This window comes from Lutjanus erythropterus, chromosome 13, assembly GCF_056507025.1.
Source record: "Lutjanus erythropterus isolate fLutEry1 chromosome 13, fLutEry1.hap2, whole genome shotgun sequence".
NCBI lineage: Eukaryota > Metazoa > Chordata > Actinopteri > Lutjaniformes > Lutjanidae > Lutjanus > Lutjanus erythropterus.
The window spans coordinates 1,037,167-1,064,522 of NC_139329.1; the positions used below are offsets into that span (position 1 = coordinate 1,037,167).

General features: G+C 36.5%; 2 protein-coding genes across 3 annotated transcripts; one reads left to right on the forward strand and one right to left on the reverse strand.

Annotated features, from left to right (window-relative positions):
• On the forward strand, positions 1-14,534 carry LOC146315964 (uncharacterized). The gene is made up of 6 exons (XM_084734465.1): positions 1-179; positions 578-629; positions 2,466-2,653; positions 10,288-10,443; positions 10,574-10,684; positions 13,209-14,534. Exons 1-6 carry the CDS (start codon positions 39-41, stop codon positions 13,320-13,322), a joined length of 762 nt encoding a protein of 253 aa, XP_084590591.1. The 5' UTR covers positions 1-38; the 3' UTR covers positions 13,323-14,534.
• Positions 14,535-14,671: 137 nt separating this feature from the next.
• Positions 14,672-25,250, reverse strand: gal (galanin/GMAP prepropeptide). 2 transcript variants are annotated; one of them, XM_084734467.1, is made up of 7 exons: positions 25,155-25,250; positions 24,965-25,045; positions 22,728-22,782; positions 20,387-20,458; positions 17,120-17,206; positions 16,497-16,568; positions 14,672-14,942 (listed from the first exon to the last, which is right to left on the reverse strand). In XM_084734467.1, exons 2-7 carry the CDS (start codon positions 25,043-25,045, stop codon positions 14,881-14,883), a joined length of 429 nt encoding a protein of 142 aa, XP_084590593.1. In that variant the 5' UTR covers positions 25,155-25,250; the 3' UTR covers positions 14,672-14,880. The 2 variants fall into 2 exon arrangements, with proteins under 2 accessions (XP_084590593.1, XP_084590594.1); XM_084734468.1 differs by lacking the exon at positions 20,387-20,458.
• Between the last annotated feature and the right edge of the window lie 2,106 nt (positions 25,251-27,356).

A 27,356-nucleotide genomic window follows, 5' to 3' on the forward strand; every position in this document is an offset into this window, starting at 1 on the left:
CCTTTCTGGAGAAGTTGAGACTGTGGAACAAGCTGATCATGAGCGGGAGTTTGTGTAAATCCGTGCTGGTCACAGGCTCCAGCAGAGGAATAGGACTCGAGCTGGTGAAGCAGCTGGCTACAAGCAGCGACAGACCCGCTACCATCATTGCAGCAGCCCGCCGCCCGAGCAGCTCCACGGTAAACATGCGGTTTACATACGCAACATCAATGCAACCACTACAGAGGGCTAAGTTCCACCGGGCTCCATTTAAAACTCGACTTGCCGTGCTGGAAAAGTGTCTGACTGAACTTCTGCAGTGGTCTGGGTGGGCTCTGAGTGCTGTTATATCACTATTTTGGTCATACCGAAGGTCCGATGCTGTTCACTGGTTTATGGCACTACTCTAGAGCTTTTACAGGTCGCTACAAGCTAGTCACGACTAATGGGAACAGAGTGGGTTTTGTGTAAAATAGTAACTAAATCCTTTGATCACGATGGCCTCAGTAAACATTGCGGTGAGAATCGTTCCTGTTCATGTCTGATAAATGTCGTGGATCATTTCTGTTCTCTCAGTTTCCTTTTTCATTTAACTCAGGGTCTGCAAGAGCTCTCCAAAACCCACCCAGGGGTTCATATTGTGACATTGGGTGAGTCTGCATAAACTGTCATATTCATAAGCTGGAAAGTATTAAAAGTGGTGGAAAGCCTACTGAAAGTCTGTACTCAAGTACAAGTACTGTTACATTACTAAAATATCACTCAATAAATCAAGTAAAAGTCCTGGCGATAGAAAAATACTTAAGCAAATGTACAAAGTATTTATCTCAAAAACTACTGGGAGTATTAGTCATTTTTAACCATTGATGATTAATGCATTATCAATGGCAGCATTCAATCTGAAATGTTTGTTTTTCTAAATCTTCAGTCTAAATTACTACCAATAACTGCTCTGTTCTGCTCAGTGGTCACAGTCACCTCTCTAAACTAGGGTTGCAAATTTTGTCCAAAAAACACTTTTTATTATTGGTTTATTATTGTTATTGTTGTTCTATGGGTTATATGTATTTAAACCCAACAAGACTTGTATAGGAAGGCATATTGGACTCATAGTGAATAATGAATGAATGAATAAATAAGTAAATAAAAATTAATTATTTGTTATGCACAAGCAGTGTGCCCAATAGTTGAAACTGAGTGAATACGATCAATGCAGGCTTGTTTTTTTTCCTAAAACCATTTTGCTCATCAACTCAGTATTCTACAGTTTTCAAGTATTTTGTCAGCCTAGCATTCAAAATATTAGATTATACGTTATACACTGTACTAAGACGTCCGATTCCCCTGTAATTAAGAGGTATTATTGGATCATTTCTAGCTTTTAGATTTTGGAATGGATTTAATAATGGGTTTATACCAAATGGAAGGAACAATACTGTGATTAAAACAAAATTTAAACAAACAAAAAAAAGAGCATACCTACAACTTATGGCATAGTATTGTAAGCTAAACAATGTCATACATGCTACAATGACTTCTATCACCAGCTTTAAAAAATAAGATTTTTCATACAAACACTGTCATATACCATATACCCTGGTGAAATGTCAGGAAGGTATGAATGTATTAAAAGATAGATAAAACCCAAGCCTATTTTCTAGACCAGTGACACTCAACTTGGCCAAATAGCCCCAGATAGTGTGTCAGATTGAAGGAGGGGCAGGTATGATGAATGAGGCTGATTTTTGTGTGACAGCCTTTCAGACGGTGCAGAGGGCAGGAGGATCAGACTAACCTCTGCAAGAGAGAACAAATACCAGCTGAAGAGCAGCATCAGTTGCACAGAAATGAAGATAATTCTGACCCTGTAAATGTGTATTTCAAACCACAAGATCAATCTTGATATTTCATATGTCCTGTACATTCATCCTGTCCAGTGTTAACATGTCCATGTGGTGTTTTTACAGAGATTTTTTACAATATATATCAGGAGCAAAATAAGCAGTAAACACCATGTCTGAGCATTTCTTGCTTTGAAACTGCAGTGAGCAAAGCAGTCTGGGTATATGACCTCATAAATCTAAGAAACCAACCCTGTTAATCAAAGGGCAGCTGTTTAACTCTTTCAAATGTTACCAAAGCATTTTCACCTAAATTTCCATTTCAGTTATTATTAAGCAATAAATCATCTATTTTTTTTACATCAGTCATTACAGCAAGTTAATTTAGTTGTCAAGCTGATAAAAGTATGGAAGGATGAGTTATGACTCTTATTATTTATTCATTTTATCTCATAAATGATGTTGTTATTGATGTTTGTTCATTAACTGGCCTCCTGTCACTCGCTGCCAGGCAAAAAAAAAAAGTTTTCCCTGATCAAGTCACATCCTCTCTCAAGCCAGTGTCAGTGAGTGACACACTAACACTACTAACTAGTGCTTATATGGCTGAACACTATGAAGATTGTCCTGTTGTCATGTTTCCAGATGTGGACAGCCAGGAGAGTATCAGCTCGGCCTTGGAGGAGGTCCGCTCCATTGTAGGAAATGAAGGACTGAACTGCCTGATCAATAACGCTGCCATTGGACTCACCACGGACATAAACACTGTGACCCCAGATGCCATGATGAAGACCTTCCAAGTCAACAGTGTTGCTCCACTCTTTGTCACAAAGGTAGGCTGGCATTGTGTAAAGGTAACAGTGATGATCAGACAGAACTGGGCCAGAATCCCTGGATCAGGGAGTCTTTCACCTACAAACACAATTTACGAGGTCCAGACCTGTCGCAGAGTCATGTGCAGTCAGTCTGCTGGTTTACAAACCAGTTTCTCATTAATGACTGTAGATTTTATTAGTTTGAAGACATATTAGAGTTTGAAAAAATAAATTACATTTCAGAATTATGTCAACATTACCCTGTTGACTGCATAATGTAATCATAAATGAAAACACAAATCCTCTCATCATTAATTCAGTGATCTATTATTACCTGCTGTCAGGTGTATTGGTCGTATATCTGCACATGCAGGTTTATGAAGTCCAGACCAACATCCTCACTCTGTCCTCTGTCCCCAAGATACTTCCTTTGACCTCCTCCTCCTGCTGCAGTTATCGATCGCCCTGCTGTGGCTTGTTTTTTTTTTTTACTTTTAAGTCATTTTCATACTGAGGCATTTCTCCTTTATTTCAGTGACAGTCTGACCCTCAGGTAACACAACCTTAACAACACTTGCTTTTCCCATTTATTTGCTTCAGCAGGTCTTTTAATTCCACTGCTGACACTGTTAAAATCACAGATTTTCCTTTATGATGAAAGCAGGACATCAAAGTTCTTTTTACTCTTTGAAGCCATTTTCACAAATTAACACTTCCTGACATATGGGGCAGGAGATGCAGCTTTAAAGGTGTTATTGGGGCATTAATTATGCTAATTTACAAGTCTGATGCACTCAGATACACACAGGTGGATCATTTACACAGGTATCTGAAATTAAGAGCGTTAGTTGAATCTGATGTGACATGTTCATATGAGCCCATCATATGAACAAAAGTAAGAGAAATTTAACATAAGAATATGAAAATGTTCTTGCATGAAGCTCATTGTATTCAAACTATATACACTATTCAAGTATCTGTGCTGATAACCTCCTTAATGAACGACTACTATTAATTTTGTTGATTTAATTTTAATCCTGATTATTTTTCTATAATGTCAGTATTCATGATTAAATACACAACAATTAAATTGTATGTGAAATAACCCAAAATGTTGTGACTTTGGCAGAAAAGTTTGTGTTAATGTAGGATCACATCATTCAGTGTGAAGTATGGCTGTCCACTGTGAGTTACAAATGATATCTCTATATTTTTAGGCAATGAATGATTTTCATTAGTATATCCCTTAGAGTGGCATCACAGACAAACACTGGGGCTCATGCAAGAACATTTTAGTATTTTTGTCTTAAATGTCTCTTACTTTTCTTCGTACAAAGGGCTCGTACGAATGTGTCATGTCAGAATCAATATACACTCGTAACTTCAGAAAATGATCCACCTGTGCATACTTGAGTGCATGTGCATAGACTTGTAAATTAGCATAATTAATGGCCCAATAATACCATTAAAGAAAGGCTACACTTCCTGCTCCATATGTCAGGAAGGGTTCATTCGTGAAAATGACATCAAAAAGAAAAAAGAACTTTGAGTCTATTTCAGAGATCCATGAAGGAAATTCTGTCATTTTAACAGCATCAGCAGTGGAATTAAAGGAGCTGCTAAAGAGTGCTGTTAATGCCATGCTACCAGAGGGTCAGATTGTCACCAAAATAAAAAAGAAATGTCTCAATATGAAAATGACTTCAGAGGAAAAAAAAACTCACCACATTAAGGGGCAGTCGATGACTGCAGTGTAGGAGAGGGTTAAAGGGAAGTTTTCATCATTGACAAAGACAACAGAATAAGTGAGGATGTTCACCTGGACAGAGACTTCATAAAGCTGTATGTGCAGAAATGCAGCAGGTAATAATAGCTCATTGAATGAATGATGAGAGGCTTCATATGTAAATTTTAAAATTATATTATAATTTGAAATGTAGTCAAACAGGGTTATGTCAATGTAATTATGAAGTGTTATTTCATTTTCAAACTCAAAATGTCTTCAAACTGATGTAATATACAGTCACTAGTGAAAAACGTCACTAAGCAGCAGACTGGCTGACTGACTGGTGCAACAAGTTCTCCTTAATCACCCGCACACACCACTGAAAAACAAATGTAATTGTATGAGTGGTTCTTGCACGAGGTCCAGTGATCTTCTGTTGAAGTGCAACAGCTCCAAACAGACTTGCCTACTTATTTGTGTTAACCCTAACCCCTAACCCTAACCCTAAGTGGAGAAACCAGATATCCTATTTAAGGCAGGTACTAGTGGAACAATACATAGTATATATCTCAATACACACGTTTATCTGTAACATAATGTCAGGCCTGGGAGATGTGGACAAAATCAAATATCCCAATGGTTTTGACTGAATACTTTGAGATATCAGTGACTACTGATGCTTTCATAGAATGTTAACAATGAGATTTTTTGATCAATAATCTTCAGTAATGTAGATATATTGACTAAGTGGGTAAAGGCAATTAAAAGAACAGTGAGGACAGTCTGGGTAAGTTAAAAAATGACATCACTTTACTATAATGCAGCCTTTAAAATGATGTAATGATATCCAAAATCTAAGACCATAGCTTGCCTCATACAACAATATCAATATAAGATCAATATCTTGTCCAGCCCCAGTATGAAGCTCGGTGACAAAACAGGTAGTCTGGGCCTTTAATTTCTAGTGTTAATAAACTGTGATGATTTCGTGTAAACTCAGTCTGCCATGTAGATTATTATCGTAGGAAAAGGTATGTAATCTCCTGACTTAGAGGACAGTTTCACATTATTTCAAGTCTATCTTAATGGTCACTGGAATCATTCCTTCTCTCTGCTCTGACTCTCCTGTAAGCAGTAAACAGGGGTATACACTCTCTTTGTTCTGTGTAAAACTGCATTCTGAAGTTCAGCTGAAGCTAATACAAGTTCAACACATCACATGTAGTTGTCAAGATGTAACACAAGTAGGACAACTAAAAGATCAATTTTGGAAGATAGCAACTAAATTTGTCTCAAAACCGAACTGATCAGAAGATGAACAAAGAAACCATCTTTGGGTAAAAATTATTTGACATGTAATGTTTTAGTTTGGCCTGTGTCCCCCCTGTTAATATTATGGAGGAAGGATTCATGGCCTGTACTGCAGGCCGCCACCAGGGGGCGATCCAGATCCTTTGGCTTCACTTAAGGGGAGCTCTCATGTTGCCCTCGGCTGTGTTGTGACTGTCAGTTAAGGGAACTTCTCTTGACAGGATTCCTCCATTCAGAACACTGTGTGACATCACCACCATAGGCCTCACTTCCTCCAGTCCCCAGCTTGTGAAACCTGGGAAACTTTTGCTGCAACTTTGAAAATTATACGTGACTGAAATAAAATAGTGAGTTAAACAAACTAAACAAAACAAAAACTGAAACAAAACTTGTTCTATCGAAACATAGGCATTGTAAGTTGTGAATAAATGTTATTTAATTCATCAGAATTTTAAGATATATGCATTCCAAAAGAAATTAATATGCAAATTATTTACATTTACAAAATTATGTAATGTTGATTATGTCCAGGCTACTATTATGCAATATTTATATTATGTCATCCATGATAATTATGACTGGTAATAATTCAGATATATGTAAACTATATAAGGATATAAAATCTAAATATAAAAATCTGAAATGAATCATTAACCAAAATAAATATTACTATATATTATTAAATCAGATGTAACCATTGTATAACAATAAATATAAAATATAAACATATTTATGGGATATAAAACTCCTCTGTGAGCTCCATTGTTTCATTTTTGGCACAGTGACTTATGGGTAATCTTGCTTGTCAACTTCTGGTAAACACCTGTTATTCACTTCTTCCCTGCACAGTTCAGTTACACACATGGCTGAACACTTGAGGTGAACGCAGCCCATTTCTCTGTACAGTCTTATGTTTGGGACCTGTGTGCTGAGAAGGAATAAAACTATCTGATGACAAGCAGGTATAGATGAACTGTACTGAAAGCTGAGCTGAACACTCCAGCTTTTTCACCAGTTTTTTTTTATTTAAAACTTATGTTTTTGAATAACTAGTCATTTGTTACAGATCAGTGACATAATCATCAATTATCAATTTGACTGACGTGTTATTCAAGTGTGCATTATCTGCTCATAAGTCCTGTTGTTGGTTCAGAAAGTCAAGTGACACAACACTGCCATCTAGTGGAATCTGCTTTTGAAAGTTTCCTCCTTTTTATCACCAATAACTGATCTTAAAATGAACTTACAATTAAGAACAGGTTTGTGTATTTTATTTAACTTTTTGTTGCCTTTATTGGGGAGCTTTGGGTCTTCAGTTTGTAACTTTGCATCTACCCAATGATGAAAATCACTGTATTGATTATTAATCAATTATTAAATTGATTGCCAACTATTTTGATAATTGAAAACTGGTTTGAGGCATTTTTTAAGAAAAAAAAAGTCAAATTTTCTGATTTCAGCTTCTTACATGTGAATATTTTCTGCTTTCTCTACTCCTTTCTGACAGGAAACTGAATATCTTTGAGTTGTGGACAAAACAAGACATTTTAGGACATTATGTTGGACTTTGGGAAACACTGATTGACATTTTATGGACTAAATTGATTAATGGAGAAAAAAACTGACAGGTTGACTGAGAATGAAAATAATAATTACAGGAAAAACTTTGAACAGAAAAGACTGACAAGATTGTGAATTAATTAATTCATTGATTGATTAATCAAGAAAATAACCAATAGAATAATCAACATTAAAAATAATCCATAGATCCTGCTCTACTACTCAGATAAGGGTAATTAGGCCATTTTTGGGAGGATACATGAGTAATTTTTTCAAGTCTGTAATTTTAATTGCACTGAAGTAGGTGTTACAATTTGTAATCTGCCAAGGTGGTTTTTGAATTTCAATTCACTATTCAAAATAATATCCAGACCTTTCATTTCTAGTTTTGTAGTAAATAAGACATATTGAGGCCTGAGCAGAACAGAGCAGCTGTTAGGAGTCATTTACACTGAAGATTTGGAGAGACACAGACTCCCCTGATTGAATGCTGCTAATGATAATGCATTAAACCTCAACAGTTAAAAGTAACTCATACTCTGAGTATTGTTTGAGAAGAATACTTTGCACTTTTACCTAAAAATTTTAACACCAATAGTTGTACTTGTAGTTGAGTAATATTTAAGTACTGTAACAGTACTTAACTTGACTACTCTTTCTAATACTGTACTTATCTCCACTGGAAACATCCAGCCACAGGTTATTACATCACTTTCAAATTTTCTTTTTTTTTTACCTTTGTAGAAGTTTGAGACATGTGACTTCACTATTCAAATACATGACTTTACCCAGGGATGCATTCACTCTAATATGCCCAAATAAATTCACAAAACATGTAAATGAGACACAGTGGCATGAAAATAAGACGGCCGTCCTCTGTCCTGTTCCTGGTGGCTAGAGCTTTATTCAGGGTGCCATGATGGTGTTTTCTCTGGAACAGGTGGAGGAGAGAAGTTGTCCTTACAAACAACATAAAAATACAACCACTCAGCTGACTGTGAATAAACTGTCCCCCTCCATAGGGTCTGGGAGCAGTTTATTTTAAGAGGTCAGGTCCATAATGGGCCAGTCCACTCCTGTAAGGGTCTGAGGGGTGACCCAAAGCTGGTCCATTCAGTCAACATAAATGACAGAATTAAAGCTTGAATTTCACACCTGTCAGTTGGTTGACCCTGACTGACCAACCTGTTCCAGAGCTTGATAGAGTAGGGCAGAAAAGTATGGTACATCTTTTATTTCTCTCCTATGCTCAATTAACTTATGATCATTATTATTATTGTTAGTATTAGTAGTAGTATTACTTTTTATTTGTTCTGTTATTTTCTTCTATTTCAGCTCTTTTCTTCTTATTATTAGTTTTATTTTATTTAATTTTATTTTTATTGATTTTTGTTCTCCTCCTCTTTGTTCTTTTGTCTCTCACACACCCCACACACATACACACCCCATGCACACACACACCTGCACACCATCAAACCAAACCTGCTGTCATTCTATGACAAAACTGTTATACTGGCCTGTACTTGCTGTTCTTGTCTTGTTCGTGTTGTTGTGTTTTTTTTTTTTGTTTTTTTTTTTTTGTTTTTTGTTACCTTTCGTTGTCCTTGTTTCACTCCACAGACAGACCATAATGATATCAAATCTTTTTCTTTTTCTTTTGGCCTATCATCTGCAATTACCCAGCTTTTTACACAGGCCTAAATAGATGATTTAAAAAGAGTCTCCAGGGTGGACAGAATGGTCGGTGCTGTGTGGACGAGGAAAAGATAGCTTTTTTTTTTTTTTTATAATTTGAACACATTGTGCCACACTTTATCCTACTGGCAACATTATGAAGCCAACTGTGTATCGTCTCACTGTCTATGTGTCATTATAGACCACTTCACATTATAGGTGTTATCACAGGGCCAGATGTTTGGAGATGACAGGTGTTCAGGACTGAACAAAATATTTGTGCTATGAACAATTCTGAAAAGTATAGAAGCTCATAAGCATTAATAACACCTTGATAAAATAGTTAATAAGTCCATACCATTGTCTTTTTTATGTCATCAAATGTGTTTATCCAAATCCTGCTTTCTGCTCCCACTGCCTTCTTTCTTCTTATTCTTTTTTTTTTTTTTTTTTTTTTCATAGCTGAAAAACCTATGACAACAGTGACGGTTCATATGTTTGATATTGATAATTATTTATCATGTTGGTTGTGGCTGACTACATGTTGTGTACTCCAAGGAGGGGCACTAGCTGAGGAGATAAAATGAGTAAAAATCACAATATTTTTGACTAAATACCTCGGCGACAGTATTGGAGGGATGACTGTTGGTGCTTAGAGCTTGAGATCTGTGCCCATATCTGACAGAACCAGCTGGGCTTAGGTCAGGTCAGGCTGTATTCCCCCTCACATTTGTTATTATCATTATTATTAATATTATCATCATCATCATCATCATCATCATCATCATCATCATCATCATCATCATCATCATCATCGTTGTTGTTGTCAATAATAGCAGTGAGGTTTGTTTTGTTTTGTTTCGTTTTTCATTTTTCTCCCCAGTTTTGTTGTTGTCAATTCCAATTCATCCCATGTATTGTATCAGTCACTGCCAACTCCTGATCCCAGAGGGAGGCTTGTTAAGAAAAATCAGGTTCAGGCTGAAATATGCTAATGAGGGACAGGTTTGGGTTGGCTTCAGACAGAATTTTGTCGGCATCAGGCATCAACTGGCCGATTAAACTTCTATTGGTGCTTTCACATTAACCTAATGAGATTTTTTGAGAATTACTGACTATTATGACTAAAGTAAAGGCAAATAATAGAACAGCTAGAACAGTCTGGTAAGTTTATAAAATGACATCACTTTAATGTAAAGCAGCCTTTAAAAACAAGAAAAGATGTATCACAATACAATGATATCCAAAATCTATCACAATATCTAGTCTCATATCACAATACAATATAATATTGATATTATTTTTCTGCTCCTGCTGTATTGTACTTGTGTATCTTGTGCAATCAAAGCTGATCATTTGTGCATGTTGCTCTTGTGTCCAGGCCTTCCTGCCTCTGCTGCAGACTGCTGCAGCTCAGTCGACTGGAATGGGGATTCACCGAGCAGCCGTGATCAACATGTCCTCCATCCTCGGCTCCATCACACACAACTGGGCAGAAGGTGCCAGCTTTAGGAACTACTCCTACAGGACCTCCAAGGTCAGAAGATAGAATCTACTCTGAATAATGACACAGTGAAACATGTGGTGATGTGTGCTTTTCATTTCTACGTTCTCATTTGTAAACAGCAGGGAGGAGGTGATGATATTTTGTTTTCTGATGATCACAGGCAGCACTGAACATGTTGACAAGGTGTCTAGCTGCTGATCTGGGGTCAGATGGAATCCTCTGTATGTCTGTACACCCTGGCTGGGTCAAGACTGACATGGGAGGGCCAAATGTAAGTATTCTATCATTTCCTGACTTGCATTAATCAGGGCTGTACAGTGCGACAATTTTCGTCGCATTTGCTACTAAAAATCATTCTGTGCGAAGAGAAATACGTGTCCACTCGCACAAGTGCGAAGGAGTTGCGCTGGTATCATGTCTAAAAAAAATAGTAGGGAAAACAAGGCTATAGGCTGTCTCTTGTCCTATACGTCAGTTGTTGTAGCAATGCTTCACAGGAGTTGTAGTTCTAAGTGTGTACCGTCCTTCTCAATCCAAATACAAAAGAACTACATTTCCGGGTAAACGTTCCCGCCCTCGCTGATCTCCGCTGAAACCGCAACATTTGTATAGTTTTGTGACAAACAAACCGCAACAGCTAAGGACAACACTCAAGCAAAATGAAAAGGTATTTTTCTGTATTGTTATATCGTGATATGTCATAAGTGTTGTCTTTGTCTTTTCTGGGTTTTATTTTAGTCATTCAACATTACTGATGATCAGTATTCAAAAAATCTCAAGGAGTTATGATTGCGATATTGAGGTATTTGGTCAAAAATATTGTGACTTTTACTCATTTTATCACTTCAGCTGTTTCCACTCCTTAAAGTACACAGTATATCGTACGCAACAACCTACATATTTAATAATTGTCTATATAGACTGATATGAAACTTCACTATCGTGAGGTTTTCCAGCTGTATCACCCAGGCCTACTACAATATGTGAATTCATACAAAGTTATCAACCATACATTTACTCTCAACCACTAGCTATGTTTTTACATACATGATGTCAACAGACAACAATTCTGCAAATCATGCAATAGAATTTTCTCAGACTTTCCAAGAAGTTGTCCTGACTTGAGGGGGCACTCCCGTGAATTTTCCAACTTGGGAATTATTTTCCCATTATTCCAACATCACATGAATGCACTATTAGTTTGGGTCACTTGGGGACAGAAAAAACTCCACAACGCAGAATCTATATCATAGAGCTGTGAACCTGTGTTTCTGGAGAACAGCACAGTGAGGAAGCTAAACACAGGACGATCTAGCACCAAAAAGTCCAGTTTCTGGGCTGAGGGTTACCACTTTATAAAGATGTTTTGGCTAACATGTTAGCAAATTATTGTCTAATTTGTTTCTCAGAGAGGTGAATTTATGATGCAGCATTAGCAACACAAGCTAATGAAGACAGCTTGACTATGCTATTTAGCTAATATGCTAACCAGCTAAAGTTAGTTGGCTGTGTGTTAGCTACTGTGGAAGCCCTGCTCCTTTCACATTTCCCTTTCTCCCAGCCTGTCTAGTGTTATCACAGTGAATCTTTGGCACCCTCTGGTGGTATGTGGAGCAATGTCAGAAATATTTTTTAAGAATGAAATAAATGAATCTAAAAACATATATAATACAATCAACATACTACAACATTTTGAATGAAAATACATAAAAACATAGATCACTGAAATGTAATTTAAATTAAGTTTAGTCTTTACTATATTTTTGTCAGTATCAGTATCAGCCTGTGAAGTGGTAATAATCACACAGGTAGTGTGTACATATGTCCATGATTACTGGTAGTTATGAGCTAAACTGTGATGGCACGATAGCTGGTCAAGGTAAAATGAAGAGACTGAAAAGGAATGCTTCAAAAACACTGCAATAGTGCTTTCAAATGGAAACTATTATGAGGAGAAGTGCACATCAGGAGGAGAATAAATAGAGTAGCTGTGTTAAAAATGAAATAAATGACAGTGAGCCAAGCACAAGTGCTCCTGAGTACTGGCTCCTCGGGAAGCACCAGTGTAGTGTCCACAGTGTCTGCAAGCACCAAATGGTGCAGAAGAGTTAGGTGGTATTCAGGGAGCTTAATGTTTTCTGAGGTGGTCTGAGGCAAAAAATGTGAGAAACACTGCAGGGCAGTAGGTTGATGAGTTGTATTGTTCTGTTGCATCCTATTTGTCTCCTGTTTGTTTCTTTGAGAATCATAAGTAGTCAAGATTTTGACTTATTTGTTCTTTCATCATTTTGACTTAAAGGACCTGTATGTAGGATTTGGTGCCATCTAGCGTGAGGGTGCGACTTGCAAACAGCTGAATACCCCTCATCTCATCCTTCTCTTCCTCACATGTCCGAGAGTCAACAGTGGCTGTGAAACTCTAAAGCCACTGTTTGGTTTGTCTGTTTTGGGCTACTGTAGAAACAATACAATGTGATGCAACATGTCAGCCTCCATGTTGCAGTAAGCTGGTCCTTCTGTAAACATAAACAGCTCATTCTAAGGTAACAAAAACCCAATGATTCTGATTGCCAGGTGATTATTCACTAATGAAAACATACTTGTCAATATTCTGTTAAATTTCTGCCAATATCCACATAAATCTTACACACTGGACCTTTAATATTACAATTAAAATGATGTCCTGCTCAAAACAAGAATGCAGTATCAGACTGAATAAAAAGGAAATATCTGTGAGTGTGAATGTCAGACTATGATTTTTGGGTGGTCAGTGAGTATATCTGTGTGTGTTTCAGGCTCACTTGACTGTAGAAGAGAGTGTTTCTGGACTGCTGGCTGTCCTCTCCAACCTCACAGAGAGTGACCATGGAGGATTCAAGGACTACCGTGGAGACAACTTACTGTGGTAAAATCAAACACTGGCTGTCACAGTGTAGTCATAAACCTGCTGTATATAATCTCAGCATATATTCCAGGCAGTGACTTGTTGTCCAACACTTTGTAGTAGCTACCACACAATCTCTATGTTGCCCTCTGTTTCAGATGTTCCTGAAAAAATGTGTTCAGGAATTTCTCTCATCATTTTAATATAAACAACATCATGTATAAACACCATTATGGATTTCAGAAGAAACACTGTTCTTATGCATCTTGTTGATCTCTTCTACTCTAACACTAACATTTCTATTTGCCGTATTTTTAGATCTTAGAAAAGACAGTTTATTATAACATTCTCATTTTCTAAGCTTTAAAGATAAGGATGTCAGGACGTTCTCAAATGGTTTGTTAGTTATATATTTGACAGAGAGCAATTTGTAGTTCTTGATGATTAGATGACAGCTTCTCCAAGGTGTGCCACAAGGATCTAATCATGGTCCATTATTTTTTAAAACTAATGTCACTAACCTAGTTTTTGCTTTTACAAACTTAAGTTTCACATGAAGATTTTACTAACACAGAACTGGTGCAAATCTTTAAAGAATCAATGTGTAGGATTTAGTGGCATCTGATGGTGAGGGTGTCCATTCATCTTAAACACCTTAAATGGCTTCAGTTGAACAAACCACAATATTAAATAGACAACTTTTTAACACCTAGTCTTCATTTTGAGAAAGTAAGTCACAATTCTGATAAAAAAATAAGTGAAAATGGTGATGGTAAGCTAAGAATTTGACTTGGCGTCTCATAGTTTTGACTCAGGATTGGTATCTCTTTTTTTTTATTTCCTGTTAGAAATGGGCTTCCACATAGTTAGGAGGTAAGGGAACACGCAAAAGCATAACAAGTTAAAAATAATAGTGAATGAATTTATCAAAATAATGTCACTGACTTTGATGGTCAACAAAATGATGATGAACCCAAAGAGTGGAGAGAATCTGCAGTCTGCAGTATATTACAATAATTAAACGATAACACAACAAACAAGTGCAGTTAACGTAGAAACATACTCATGTTTCAAGCAAAGACAATCTTAAAGAAATGTGGTTTTGTTGGTTCTTTTTCCTATAAACCGGGGCAGGAATGCAGACGTTTCACAGTATACTGTTTTTTAATTCTGAAATCTCAGTGATATATATTGTGTTTATGACTGATGGAAAGAAATAAATTCATGTTGTCCAGTGGGTCCAGTGCCATTTGTTTGTTTATTCACTCCACTCCAAATCAGATGATAGTATATTAAGATGACAACACAGTGTTGGTTTCTGAACAGACATCCCTACTACCTAGATCCACCTGCAGTCAGTGTCAGTGGACGCTAACTGACCTTCAGTGGATATAAAGTTTTATTTACACAGGAGCAGAAAGATCTGACATTGTATTTTGGAAAAAAAATCAATCTCTGTCACAAGCTCCAAGTCAGAGTGTGACTGGAGCTACAGTAAGGTGACGTTGACGGAGGCAGTGGAGCCCAGACAGCAGAAACATAGACGGGGGTAGAGGGAGATGAACTGCAGAGAGGCAGAAACATTAGGGATTGGCCAGTTCATCTGATGTCACAGAGGAAGGCAGGTTGTCCAATGCTCCCATCTCTGAAAGCACACACACAAACATGGATTTCTTACTGTAGATATACTGTATATATCAAAATCCTCAAAGCTAGTATATACTTTACACACTCACATTTACCTGATATGACATATTTGATCATTTTGAGTATTGATCATTGATCATTAATGTTTTTACTTAGATGTGCTTTTGCCCTGCCAATGGCCTGTGGATGGTGCTGCCTGTCGGTCTATTTATCCACTACACATTTTATCCAGAAGATGCCTCAACAACAGATTTACACACTATTTACTGAGCTCATTCATGCAAAGGAGACAAACTCTGCAGTGACCCATTGATCCCTCCTCTGTCCTCTGGTGGCATCTTCAGGACAGACAGGACTTTTTTTAACCTGACCAGTAGTGAGGTTCTGAGGATAGGAACGCTTATGGAGCATAATTAAATTAATATTTCAGCCTCTCAGACTCATTAGCTGGTCTGTACAGTCATCCGTCAATCTGTCCAGATATCCAAATATCTACACAAATCTCTCCAACATAAAGATGTATATAGTGCGGATAGTCTTGACACTTTCTAATTTATATTTTAATTATTTTCTATATCATTTTTCTTTATCTTTAATTTATGAGTATTCTATTTTCACTCGCCCCTTTTTCTATATGTACTTTTTGAGCTGCTGTAACATGAATTTCCCCAGTGTTGGATCAGTATCTTACCTTATCTTACCTGGTTTTATTATATTGTTTGATGTATGTGTACCTTATATGGGCTCATATTTATCCCCATTCAAACATTTTCTCATCTTTAGCACAGTTTACCTATAGGTATTTTTTGTGTATTTAATATCTGATCATTATAATGTTTGTAGTACATTGTAAGTGACACTATTACGGTAGCTCTAAACCTGTTAGAGAATTGTGTGTATAATGTTTACAATTATATGTGTACAGTGGGGACAGTCTGTGTGGCAATGCAGTTCAAAGTGTGGATGACTTTATTGGAAGAGTATTTCCATCTTTAAAGAGGTCCTACACACCACTTGTTTGATGTTTTTTGAGCTGTACACTAAATGATATGAGTGTACTGTGATGAAGCACATTAATGCTGATGTTAATATTGACATTTTTAACCTAATTTATAAAAATCTGCATTTCATGGATTGAAAAACGCTCAACACGCCAACTACCATTTCAAATCATCCTGAATCTTGTAAGGCCAATGCTGAGGTAAGAGGTAATTTTGGCGGTGAAATTAATATTTAAAAAGAAACAATGTTAATGGCCTCTAATCAGAGGTAGAAGACCAACCTCACTGACCAACTCCTGCCTCGTTTCATTATATGTAGATGGAGTGGTGCATTCATGAACTGTCACACTGATAAGAAATCCCCTAATCACTATCTATTACACCATCCTAGTTATTTTAACTATTTGACACAATTATTTCCACAACATCTATCCCTGCTTGTTGTCTGGTTCTTCATAAACTTGCTGCACATGTTGGAACTTCTAAATACATTCTGCAGCAAACTCTTGAACCTCTGACATCAGTCCTCACTTTCAAGTTAGTTCAAATACCTTTAAGTTTGAGGTATGACAGGAAGTCAATGACGGTGTGGATGACGTCTCCATCTGCTATTCTCAGGGCACCTGTGGAGGCAAATGGAACAGTGCAGCCTGTTATATCAGCAGTACAATGTAAGGTTTGACTCTAGTGAGAGTGCTTTTATTCAGCTCATCAAATGAGGTTTTTGAAGAAATACTTGGCAGCATATGTCATATCTCGTGTGTCAAATGAAAAACTGACTGCCTGTAGCATGTTGTCAGTTGTTGAACGCCATATCTTGTGTTCACTGAACTTGTCATCTCAAGTTCCGCTGCTTTTACATTTTCACAGCTTTGGAACTTTGGATTTTGTTCAACTTAAGTATTTTTTAAGGCAGCAGCAGAACTGAGGTTTTTTTAGTTGAACCACCTTAAAATTATTTACATGAAATGTTGCTATGTAGTTCATAAGCAGTATTAGGTGGTTTCTGTGGTGGTTATTGATGGCTGCAAAGTTATACTTCACTGTATTTTCAGCCATTTTCTTTCAAATACCCCAACACCAAAAATAAAACATTTGATATGGTGAAACAGATTAACTTTAAGAGTAGATGCAGGAAGATGGTCCAGTTTCTGTGTATGAGAGACAGACAGACCTGTTCTGAAGTCCTCTTCCTGGCCCATGTCCCTCTTGCCAGCCAGACCCGGCTTGTCTCCTAGTGTCCTGTGTCCATCTATTCCATCTGGACAATGAGGAGTCATCACAATCGATACAGTCACACAAACAGCAGATGGGTAATGTCATTCCACAGGTTAAAGCCCTAAACTCAGTGCACTTGAAATTCAGCAACTTCATGATGGAAACGTATTTGCAGTTCAACTTGGTAAAAGTACTACAGTTATTAGTATTTTTTCATACTGAATTTTTAGGATTTTATTGTGTTTCAGCTGTGAATGAGTTTTATATACCAGTGTTTCCCAAACTTTTTTCCTGGGGACCCACTTTTGAAAAATCATCATCATGATCCAATCCACAATAGACCTCACTAATAAATCCTCATAATTTGTGCATAAAAGAACATTCTTCACCATTTTGACTTCCATTTTTGCATCACCTTATATAATCTTGACTAGAGCTGCAACATTTAATGGATTATTAAATTAAACACCAACTATGGTCATAATCAGTTAATCAGTTTGAGTCATTTTTAAAGACAAAAAGTCAAAATTCTCCGATTTCAGCTTCTTAAATTTAAATGTTTTCTGATTTCTTTACTCTTCTCTGACAGTAAACTGAATATCTGGTTGATATTTTCTTACTGTTTATGGACCAAACATCTAATTGATCAGTGGAAAAATTATTGCCAGATTGATATTTTTCATCATTTTTCACCAACAACTGATCGATCAATCATGAATATAATGGACAGATTGATCAGCAATGATTTGCAGCATTGATCTTGATGCATGATATTGCAAACATATACATGTATTTTATAAATGGGAAATAAATGCATTTAGTCTGAGTTAACAGAACATCTCATTTAGACTACTGAATTACAAGATTATAATTAAGATACTACTTAATTTCTTCCATAGTCTTTTTATTTATTTGGCAACCCAAATAAAATCTCCTGTCCCGACCCAGTGTTTGAGAATGACTGTTATATACAGTATATTTTACTTGAACTGAAAATATCTCTTGACAAAAGAAAATTATTTGAATTTACCAAGCTTGAACTGTTGTGTGCTAAATGAACACAATAACAACCAGAAACAAACACACTTCCTAAGAATCCCACTGTTTCAGAAGCATCATACATGAGACTCACACATACACAGTGCACACAGGACACACCTCTACCTAACTCTGCTAAGAAGAGCTAAAGGACATTGTTGTACACTTTGTTATTTCAGCATGATGTTTGGTTTGTAACTGTTTGGTTCAATTTCCAAACCTTTACGGACCACCTGCAGGGCTTGGCTCATGGAATTGCAGTAAAACAGAGATTTGAAGAAATAAAAAAACACACACTGAAAATAGGATGGACTGCAGTTTTAACACAAGAGGAAATGCATTAGAATAATAATAAATAAAAATAAAGTAATGGTAACAGTGATTTGCTTTTAGCAGTTGTGAGAATGCATCATTAGCTCAAAGTGTATATATATGGAGTGTGAACACTCAGATGAAAGTGAGATGTCAGAGAGTCAGAGTTTAAAGTACTCATCCTCAACAGCCTTTTTACTGTCCTTTAAGCATTTTTGGAAATATTGAAGAGTTGTGGAGAATTTTTGATTTTTGTTTTTTTGTTTTGTTTTTTTCAGAAAAACAGATGCACAGCTCTGTACTCATTATAATTTATTAATAATGACACATAAACTGGGGCTCACATTGAGGTTGTTTACTGATGATTAAGTTAATAAAAATGTATATACACTGAACTACATATTATATCTACTATATCTGACTGATTTCTTTGTTTCTGCAGCATTATTCACCAGTCTTTTCCAGGGCTCTATCATTTAAGCACAAACTCTTCCCTCTGAGTGTGTGATTATAGAGGAGGGATGTCAAGTGACTGGAATTGTTTGACTCATGTTAGGAGCTTCCTCATTAGTTTAAGTAGTGCTTGAGCTGCTAACCCTGCGCTCTGTGTGTGTTGAACTATAAGCTTAAAAGACCAATTAAAATACATGACGATGGAGTGGAAAAATAATGCAATTTAATGTTTTTATCTTTCAAGTATGAACTCTCCTCTCTGTGGGCCCTGGGTGTTTTGCTCTTTACTGGCAATATTATATCCTGCGAAGTGTTGACACAAATTATTATGTAATATGTTTTGTGGTGCTTTAAAAATATGTTTCATAATAATATGTTGTATATATATTTGAAAAGCAAAACTTCCTCTCATTTTCGTTCTAAATTTAATAGTTTTAACATGAAAAAGTGCTCAGTTGAAAAACACTTGATGTCAGCTTTAAAAGCTCTGTAAATTAGCAAATTACTGTCCTCTGTAGGCTTCTGCTTGTTCAGTCCTGGTATGGAACCTCAAATTGTGGCAAAAACTACAGAGGTGCCAACAATCTTCATGGTGTCACTGAAATATCATCCATCATTAAAGGGGTAGTTCACCCAAAAATGAAAATTCAGTTTATTATCCATTCATAATCTTGCTAATTGAAGGTCAGGTTTAGTTTCTTATTCCACAAAACACTGCTGGAGTTTTGCAGGAAAACAGTGTTGCAAAATCCTCCAAAAAAAAAAAAACATTAAATGCCTCCATACTGCTCATCTGATGTAACCCAAGTCTCCTAAAACCCCAACATGCGGTTCTGACGTGGTCACACTACACACACCCCGCTCAGACAGTCAACTTGGAATGTTGGGTCTTTTTTTTAATTTTAGGGTTTTATTCTGTTGTTTTTTTCATGTTTGAAAACTGGTCACCATTCACTTCCATTGTTTGGGAGATTCTGCAAAGCTATTTTCCGGTGAAACTCCAACAGTGTTTTTCAGACTAAAACTAAACCCATATAATTGATTCATCTGGTATCTAAGCTCTACTACTTATTAAGGCTATTTTATTCTGATGCACCACTTCACAATAGGGGTGACCATTTAAAATAATAATGCATGAATGCTTACGAGACAAAGTAGCTGTTCCTCCCAGCCTGTCAACATTATGTATATGCGGTGTAACCCTTTCCTCACCAACAAATACTCAGAGCAGATCAACATGAATTCCTTTGCTTTAAGCACACAGAGAAATGCAGTATTTTGATGCATAAGCGCAAACAGCTGTAGGGTGACAATGTCCTCCCGGATGAGGGACAAAAGCAGCTAAGAGGCAGGATGTTTGGAAAGAGCAATTCCAGGCCTGACACCAAGGCCCTGCAGCGGCCGTATGTTTCTATCTTACATTGAGTGACCAGCTCGTCTCTGCCTCTGGCACTGGGAGAATCCTTTATCTGAATTAGGTGATCAATACGACCTGAAACACAGGATGAGGCAGGAGCAACCTTTACCTGGGTTTCACACACACACACACACACACACACACACACACACACACACACACACACACACACACAAAGGGATAACAGGGTTCCAGTTCTGGACTGATTTGCAGCCCACAAATTGGTAAGAACACACACGCACATCTGGATACCCAGTGTTTATAGTCAATTAGCTGACACAATGGTGACAGTGGACAAGGATAAAGAAGCAGAACAGTCACACAAGATGAGCTCCACAGTCTCTTTTGTCAGCCGTGTTACACACATTTTCAAGCAATACACGTGAGCTCTGGGCTCCATAAAATCACCCAGCAAGCATCTCAAAGAAGCTCGTCACAGCTCTATCACTGTGTGTAAGGGTTATTTAAATGGTTCGTTCTACAGTCATTATTCAACAATAAACCACTGATGCCATGAGCTAAAAGTCATATCCACCCCTCACTTTTGTTTAGAGCTGCACTTAAACATATTTTTATAACAAAACAGTTTGACATTTTAGTGAAATAAGCTTATTCACTGTATTCTCTATATTTTAGCAACCTAAAAAAAAGCCCAATAAAAGTGAATGCTATATTTAGAATATTTTCAGCACTTCATTTTACCATCTGACAGCCTTTTCTGACAGGAAACTGAAGTTATATCCCTCGTTATCTTGCCCATGCGCATCTAATTATAGTTAGGAGTGGAGATTAGTGACAGGTAAGGAGAGATATGGCAGGATTTTCTTTCTGAAGTGGTGACAAAACATAAAAAAAAATACAGAATTAGCAGTTTGAATTAAACTAAAGCTCCTGTGCCCTCCATAGAGCTTGAGATTTATACCCGAAATATGAAATATGCTAATGAGGGATGGGGTTGGACAGAATTTTGCAGGCTTGGGCATTTTCGGGCACAACTTTCCAGGCCTGATTAAAGTTCTAGCTCAACAATAATTCAAGAAACATGTTATATGTTGCCACTCTTTTTGTTAGTTCATATTATAACAGTATTTCTGCATAAATTTAATATTTTGTATTATATTGCCTCAGCTCCTCCTCCATTGGTTAGCTGTGCTGTTTTAGTGGGAGAAGACCATGGGAGAGACAACCCTTCAAAAATGTCGATTTCTCACTCAAATAAGTGCTGGTTGGTGGATCAGATACATGACAAAATAAAAAACTGGCTCATAATGTTAATTCACCATCTACCAAGTTTTGTGTCACGGTATTTGAGTTTTTTGGGGGGAGGGGGTTAGCTGTTACCAGTTGTTGCCATATTTTTTATCATCTAATTTTGGTCTAGACTAGTTGAAATGTTTTAAAATAGCAAAGTTCCATGATCAAAATGTGGGGATGAAAAAGCATGTTTGCTCCTCTAAGTCTAATAATGGGGACGCAGCTGCTCCACATGCTTCATTGCTCAGGTGTTATCGCTCTCTCCTCAGCAGCCCCACTCCTTTACTCATTTTTCTCACAGAACACGGGAGTTACTGACCTACCACTGCCTCAGTGTTACTGTGTGACTTCAGTGAATTCAAACTAAACTTTTAAAGCACTGCAGTCACACAACAACACAAACATTTCTATTTTTCAGACAGTGCCTGGCTCAGCCTTTGGTAACGCAGGTTTGGTCATTTCGGTCTTCAGTGTTATTAACTGCTGACACTTGACCATGGCCTGGATTTTAGTCATCTGATGCCTTTGTGTTTGAAGAAACAAAGCAGATGCTGTCTGATCACACGGGGACAGAATGATTCAGGCAGAGCAAGATTACATTTTAATAGAGAAAGCTTCAGCAGCAGCACAGGCAAGGACGTGAGCGTAGGACATTGAGTGATAGACGGCTTGGTTTGTGCTCGAACACATTTCACCAGTTCTACAGGGGCAAGTTGGTACAAAAACTGTTTCGGGCCATGTTCCATTCTTAAAAAAAACCACTGACAACCAGGACAGTATGAGAACATATGAAGAGCAATATACTGATCTACCTGCCTGATGCCCAGTAAAGGAGAAATGTTGTGAGATCCTGTCTTTTAGATTCATGTTTTGTACTGCAGTGCTTATTTTAATTATTTATTCTTTATTGTCTGTCTGTATGATATTAACCTGAGCAAAATGAATTTCCCTTTGTGGATAATACAGGATATTTAATGTATCAAATCTAATCAAAACCAAATGATGATTTTCAAGATGTGTTGTCCAGATGTGTGTGTGTGTGTGTGTGTGTGTGTGTGTGTGTGTGTGTGTGCTTGCAGTCAGTACTTACGGGGCCCTAACAGGTAGCCAGCACTGTTCAGAGTCCAGCCACGTTTCTCCTTCGCCTGCAGAATCCACACACACACACACACACACACACACACACACACACACATAGAGATCAGATCACAGAACACACACGTTTGCTGTTCAGTGTTGATTGTTTGTAATGATATCTTTTCCTTTATCAAATCTCTTAAAGGGACAGTTCAACCCAAAATGAAAAATACACATTTTTCCTCTTAGCTGTAATACTATTTATCCATCTTGATAGTTTTTGTATGAGTCGCAGAGTTTCGGAGATATCAGCCATAGGATTGTCTGCTTTGTCTCCAGTATAATGGGACCAGCTTGCACTTGCCTTGTGATGTTCAAAGTGCCAAAAAAAAATTCATTTGAAAAACTCAAGCAGCAGGGTCTCTTTCCACAGCTTGTTGTGAGCAGTTTTATGTAGGAACTACTTTCTTTCTACTGAACTACGCCTGTGAACCAGGTCATGATCTACTGAAAGAGACATTAATGTTGAGTTTTTCCAAATATATTTTTTTGGTACCTGAGCTCCACAAACTTAGTGCCATCTAGTTCCATTATATTAGAGAGAAGGCAGACGTATGTCCATGTGCTCCACCTGTTGTCACATGCTTGGACCTATTTTTCAACTAGTGATCAATCTGGCAATAATTTTTCCATTAATACTAATAATAAGTCAGTTGTCTGGTCCATAAAATGTCACTGTCAGTGTTTTTTTATTTGAAAATATTGATCAGTGTTTCTTCTTTTAGTAACAAAACCAGGAAACATTCACATTTAAGAAGCTGAAATCGGAGAATTTTGACTTTTTTTCTTTAAAAGTAAGTCAAACTGATTAACTGATAGTTATTGTTTAATAATTGATTAAATGTTGCAGCTCTAGTCAAGATAATATAAGGTGATGTGAAAATGGAAATAAAAATGGTGAGGAACATTACCAGGATTTACTAATAATAGACTTTATTAGTAAATCATGGTAAGACTGGATTGGGTTGTGATGGTTTGTCATTCTTTGAAAGTGGGTCTCCAGGAAAAAATACTGCTCTAAAGTACTGTCTATGATATACAATAATTTTTGTTACTATAGATACCAAGTGTGTACCTAACAGTATTCCCCTCTTTATATCCAGTCATTATCTCTCTTTTCTTCTCTCTTAAATTAAAAATGGTAAATTTCATACATTTTAAATTTATTTTAGGCAGTGGGACTGACAATCTGTATTCAAGTATAAGTACTGTTACATTACTAAAATATCAGACAATTACAAGTAAAAGTACTGGTGTTAACATATATATATATATATATATATATATATATATATATATATATATATATATACATATGTACAAAGTATTTGTTGCAATAACTACTCAGAGTATTAGTTACTTTTAACTCTTGATGTGACAACCAAAACTAGTGTTGCAAATTTTGTACATTTTCCTGAACCAAGAGATGAAACTGAGTAATTGATTAATCATTTATAATTTATTCCTCATTGTCAAGTTTTTTGTTTTCTTTTTTCTTTCTTTTTTTTGTATGTATATATATATATATATATATATATATATATATATATATATATGTATATATAAGCAGTAAGCAGTAACTGCTCCTCAATTCGCCATTTGTTGAATAAGGAAAATTATATATGTGTACATATATATATATATATATATATATATATATATATATATATATATATATATATATATGTATGTATATTTCTCATTTCAAGTATAAGTTTAAATTTCCTTATTCAAAAAATATTCTTAACCTCAATTCATCGATCAGTGATTAAAGATGTGTGCTGATTTAGTTTTTCATTTGTATTTCATTGGCCTGTTTGTGATCAGATCACCTGATTGGCTAAAATGCAGATGAAAGGTTTGGGTATTAATTCAAATTGTACTCCGTACTCAATTATGATTTAAACGTAACTAGGTAGATTTTACCTTGTAATACACACTTAAGTACAAGTAAAAGTACAGACTTGGAAATCTGTTCACCTGTTCATTGAAGTACAAGTACGCCCCCAAAAAACTTTTTAATTACAGTATTTTTTTTTAATTTATTTTTTTTAGGATATTTTTAGGATTTTTTTTTTTAAGATTTGACTTTGTTCCATGTTATTATTATTATTATTCTGTATCTCTGAGTGGTTTCCACTGACACAGTAACAGCAGAGCTGTGTTTAATGTTGAACTTGAACATCTTACCGCAATCACCAGCCCGATGGTCTCAGACAGAGTTGCGCAAAAGATGAGCGACACGCAAAAAATCCCAAAGCACCTCTGCATCTGAGAGAGAACATAAGAGAAAGTCTGAGAGAAGATTCAGGAGAACTCCTGACACCAGGACATTAATGAACTTTTTCCAGAGAATAAAAAGAAGAAAGCAGTGATTTACCTTTGATATGAGCGTCTGTTCCGTCTGTTCTGAACTTGTCAGCAGCAGTAGTTGCTGATGGTGTGAGTGAGAGAGAGAGAGAGAGACACTCGGTGTTTCGGATGAAATGAGGACTCTTCCAGCTTTTATGTGAGTTGGTGTGCAGCCTGCTGCTGTCAGCTGGCGTCAGAGCCCCTCCTCACTCAGCAGGGGCAGGTCACGAACACGAAGCACAATGGAATTCAATAATATCTCATAATGTCATCATCGCATTTCTCTTTGTCGCCCTCAGAGACATGAGATCGAATTTAAAAAGGGAAAAATACGTCTATCCTAATGTGATATTTAACAAGCTGCATACATCTAAAGGAGCAGATCAGTGAAAACATGATCAGCACCGATTTTATGACTGACGATTGCTTTATTCTTTGTTTTTATATTTCCTTCCTGCTATATTTACTTAGTGAAAATTTAAAAATATAAATGATGAAAATGATATACAGTCAGGTGACAGTTCATTCAGGGGCGGATCCAGAAAAGTTCAAGGGGTGTCAAGAAAGTGGCAGGGAGACTTTCAGGCCGGGAAAATTTATGAAGATTTTATTGCCACCAATATCAGTATTTGCTTGGAAAAGCCTCAAAACGTATTCTAACTCAAAAACATTACTTTGTTGACGTATGCAAGTATGACATCAAATAGATATATCTAAATGTGGAAATGAAAGAAATAAATTGTTTTATTTTCAAATCTTCAAACATGTTCCAAATACCTGTCTTTTTTCATTGAACATAAGCCCTTCACCTTCTGTGTCTAGAACAGATCATTAAATTTAATATATTTGAGTGGAATCTCTCGCTCCATTCACTTCACTCAGACTTCACAGTACAAGTGAAGGGAGCAAGAGATTGTAAATTTCCATTCAGCCAAACTTTTCATATTGAACCTAAACTGCCAAAAATTGAGGTGGCAGCTGTGGTGGCAAGGTCTCTTTTAGAGCATTCATTCCCAAACACTGGGTCGGGACCCACAGATGGGTCACAGGAGACTTTATTTGGGTCGCCAAATAAATAAAAAGACAATGGATGAAATTTAATAGTATTGTAATTATATTCTTATAATTCAGTAGTCTAAAATGTTCTTTATCATTTTCCTGATGAGAGGAAATAAAACCAATGAGATGTCCTGTTAACTCAGACTAAATACATTTATTTCTCATTTATAAAGTATTTAATGTGTATATGTTTGAAATAACATCCATGAAGACTAGGGCTCCAAATAATTTATTGCCAATCAATCTGTCCTTTATATTCACAATTGATAGAATAGTTGTTGGTGAAAAATGATGACAAATATTGATCCGGCAATAATTTCTCCTATTTGATTAGTTGTTTAGTCCACAGGATGTCAGAAAATAATGAAAACTGAAAATCCTGTCAGAAACTTGTCGATTGAAAAATAGGTCCAAACATGTGAAACAGGCCCCACGTCCATACACTCAACCTGTTTTCACGTTTGGACTTATTTTTCAACTAGTGATCAATGTGGCAATCATTTATCCACTAATTGATCAGTTTTTTAGTCCATAACATGTCAGAAAATGTTGTTCCATGTTTAATTTAATAATCAATTAAACACTGCAGCTCTAGTCAACCTGATATGGAAATTGAAGTAAAAATGGTGAAGAACATTCATTTATGCACAAATTCAGTCTTACCAAGATTTATTAATAAGGTCTGTTGTGGGTCATGATGGTTTGTCATTCTTTGAAAGTTGTTGCCCAAGAAAAAAGTTTGGGAAACACTGAAAACAGTGTTTTAGAGGTGGCAGCTGCCACCCCCTCTAGATCCACCACTGAGTTTATTACAACAAGCTAAAAATAGTCCAATAATCCTTCTTCAAGGTTCTAATGTCCACAGGTTCTTTAAAGGAAAAGGGAACAAATGAGGAGTGAATGAAGAGCTAATTGTTAGTTAACCATTAGTTGCTAATGATTAGTTAATAAAGAAACAGGAGAGGAATGGTTCAGGAATGACTAAATAACTGATGAACTGTTATTTCCTTAATAATGGGTGATTCTATGGTAGATCACTGGTTCCCAACCTTGGGTCCAGCCCCCCTTAGAGGGGGTTGCCAGAAATCACAAGGGGTCTCCAAGACTTTGTCTGTTCTGAGGTAATTTTACACTTTACCCCACAACACAGTTCATATTTTGCCTGTGTGTA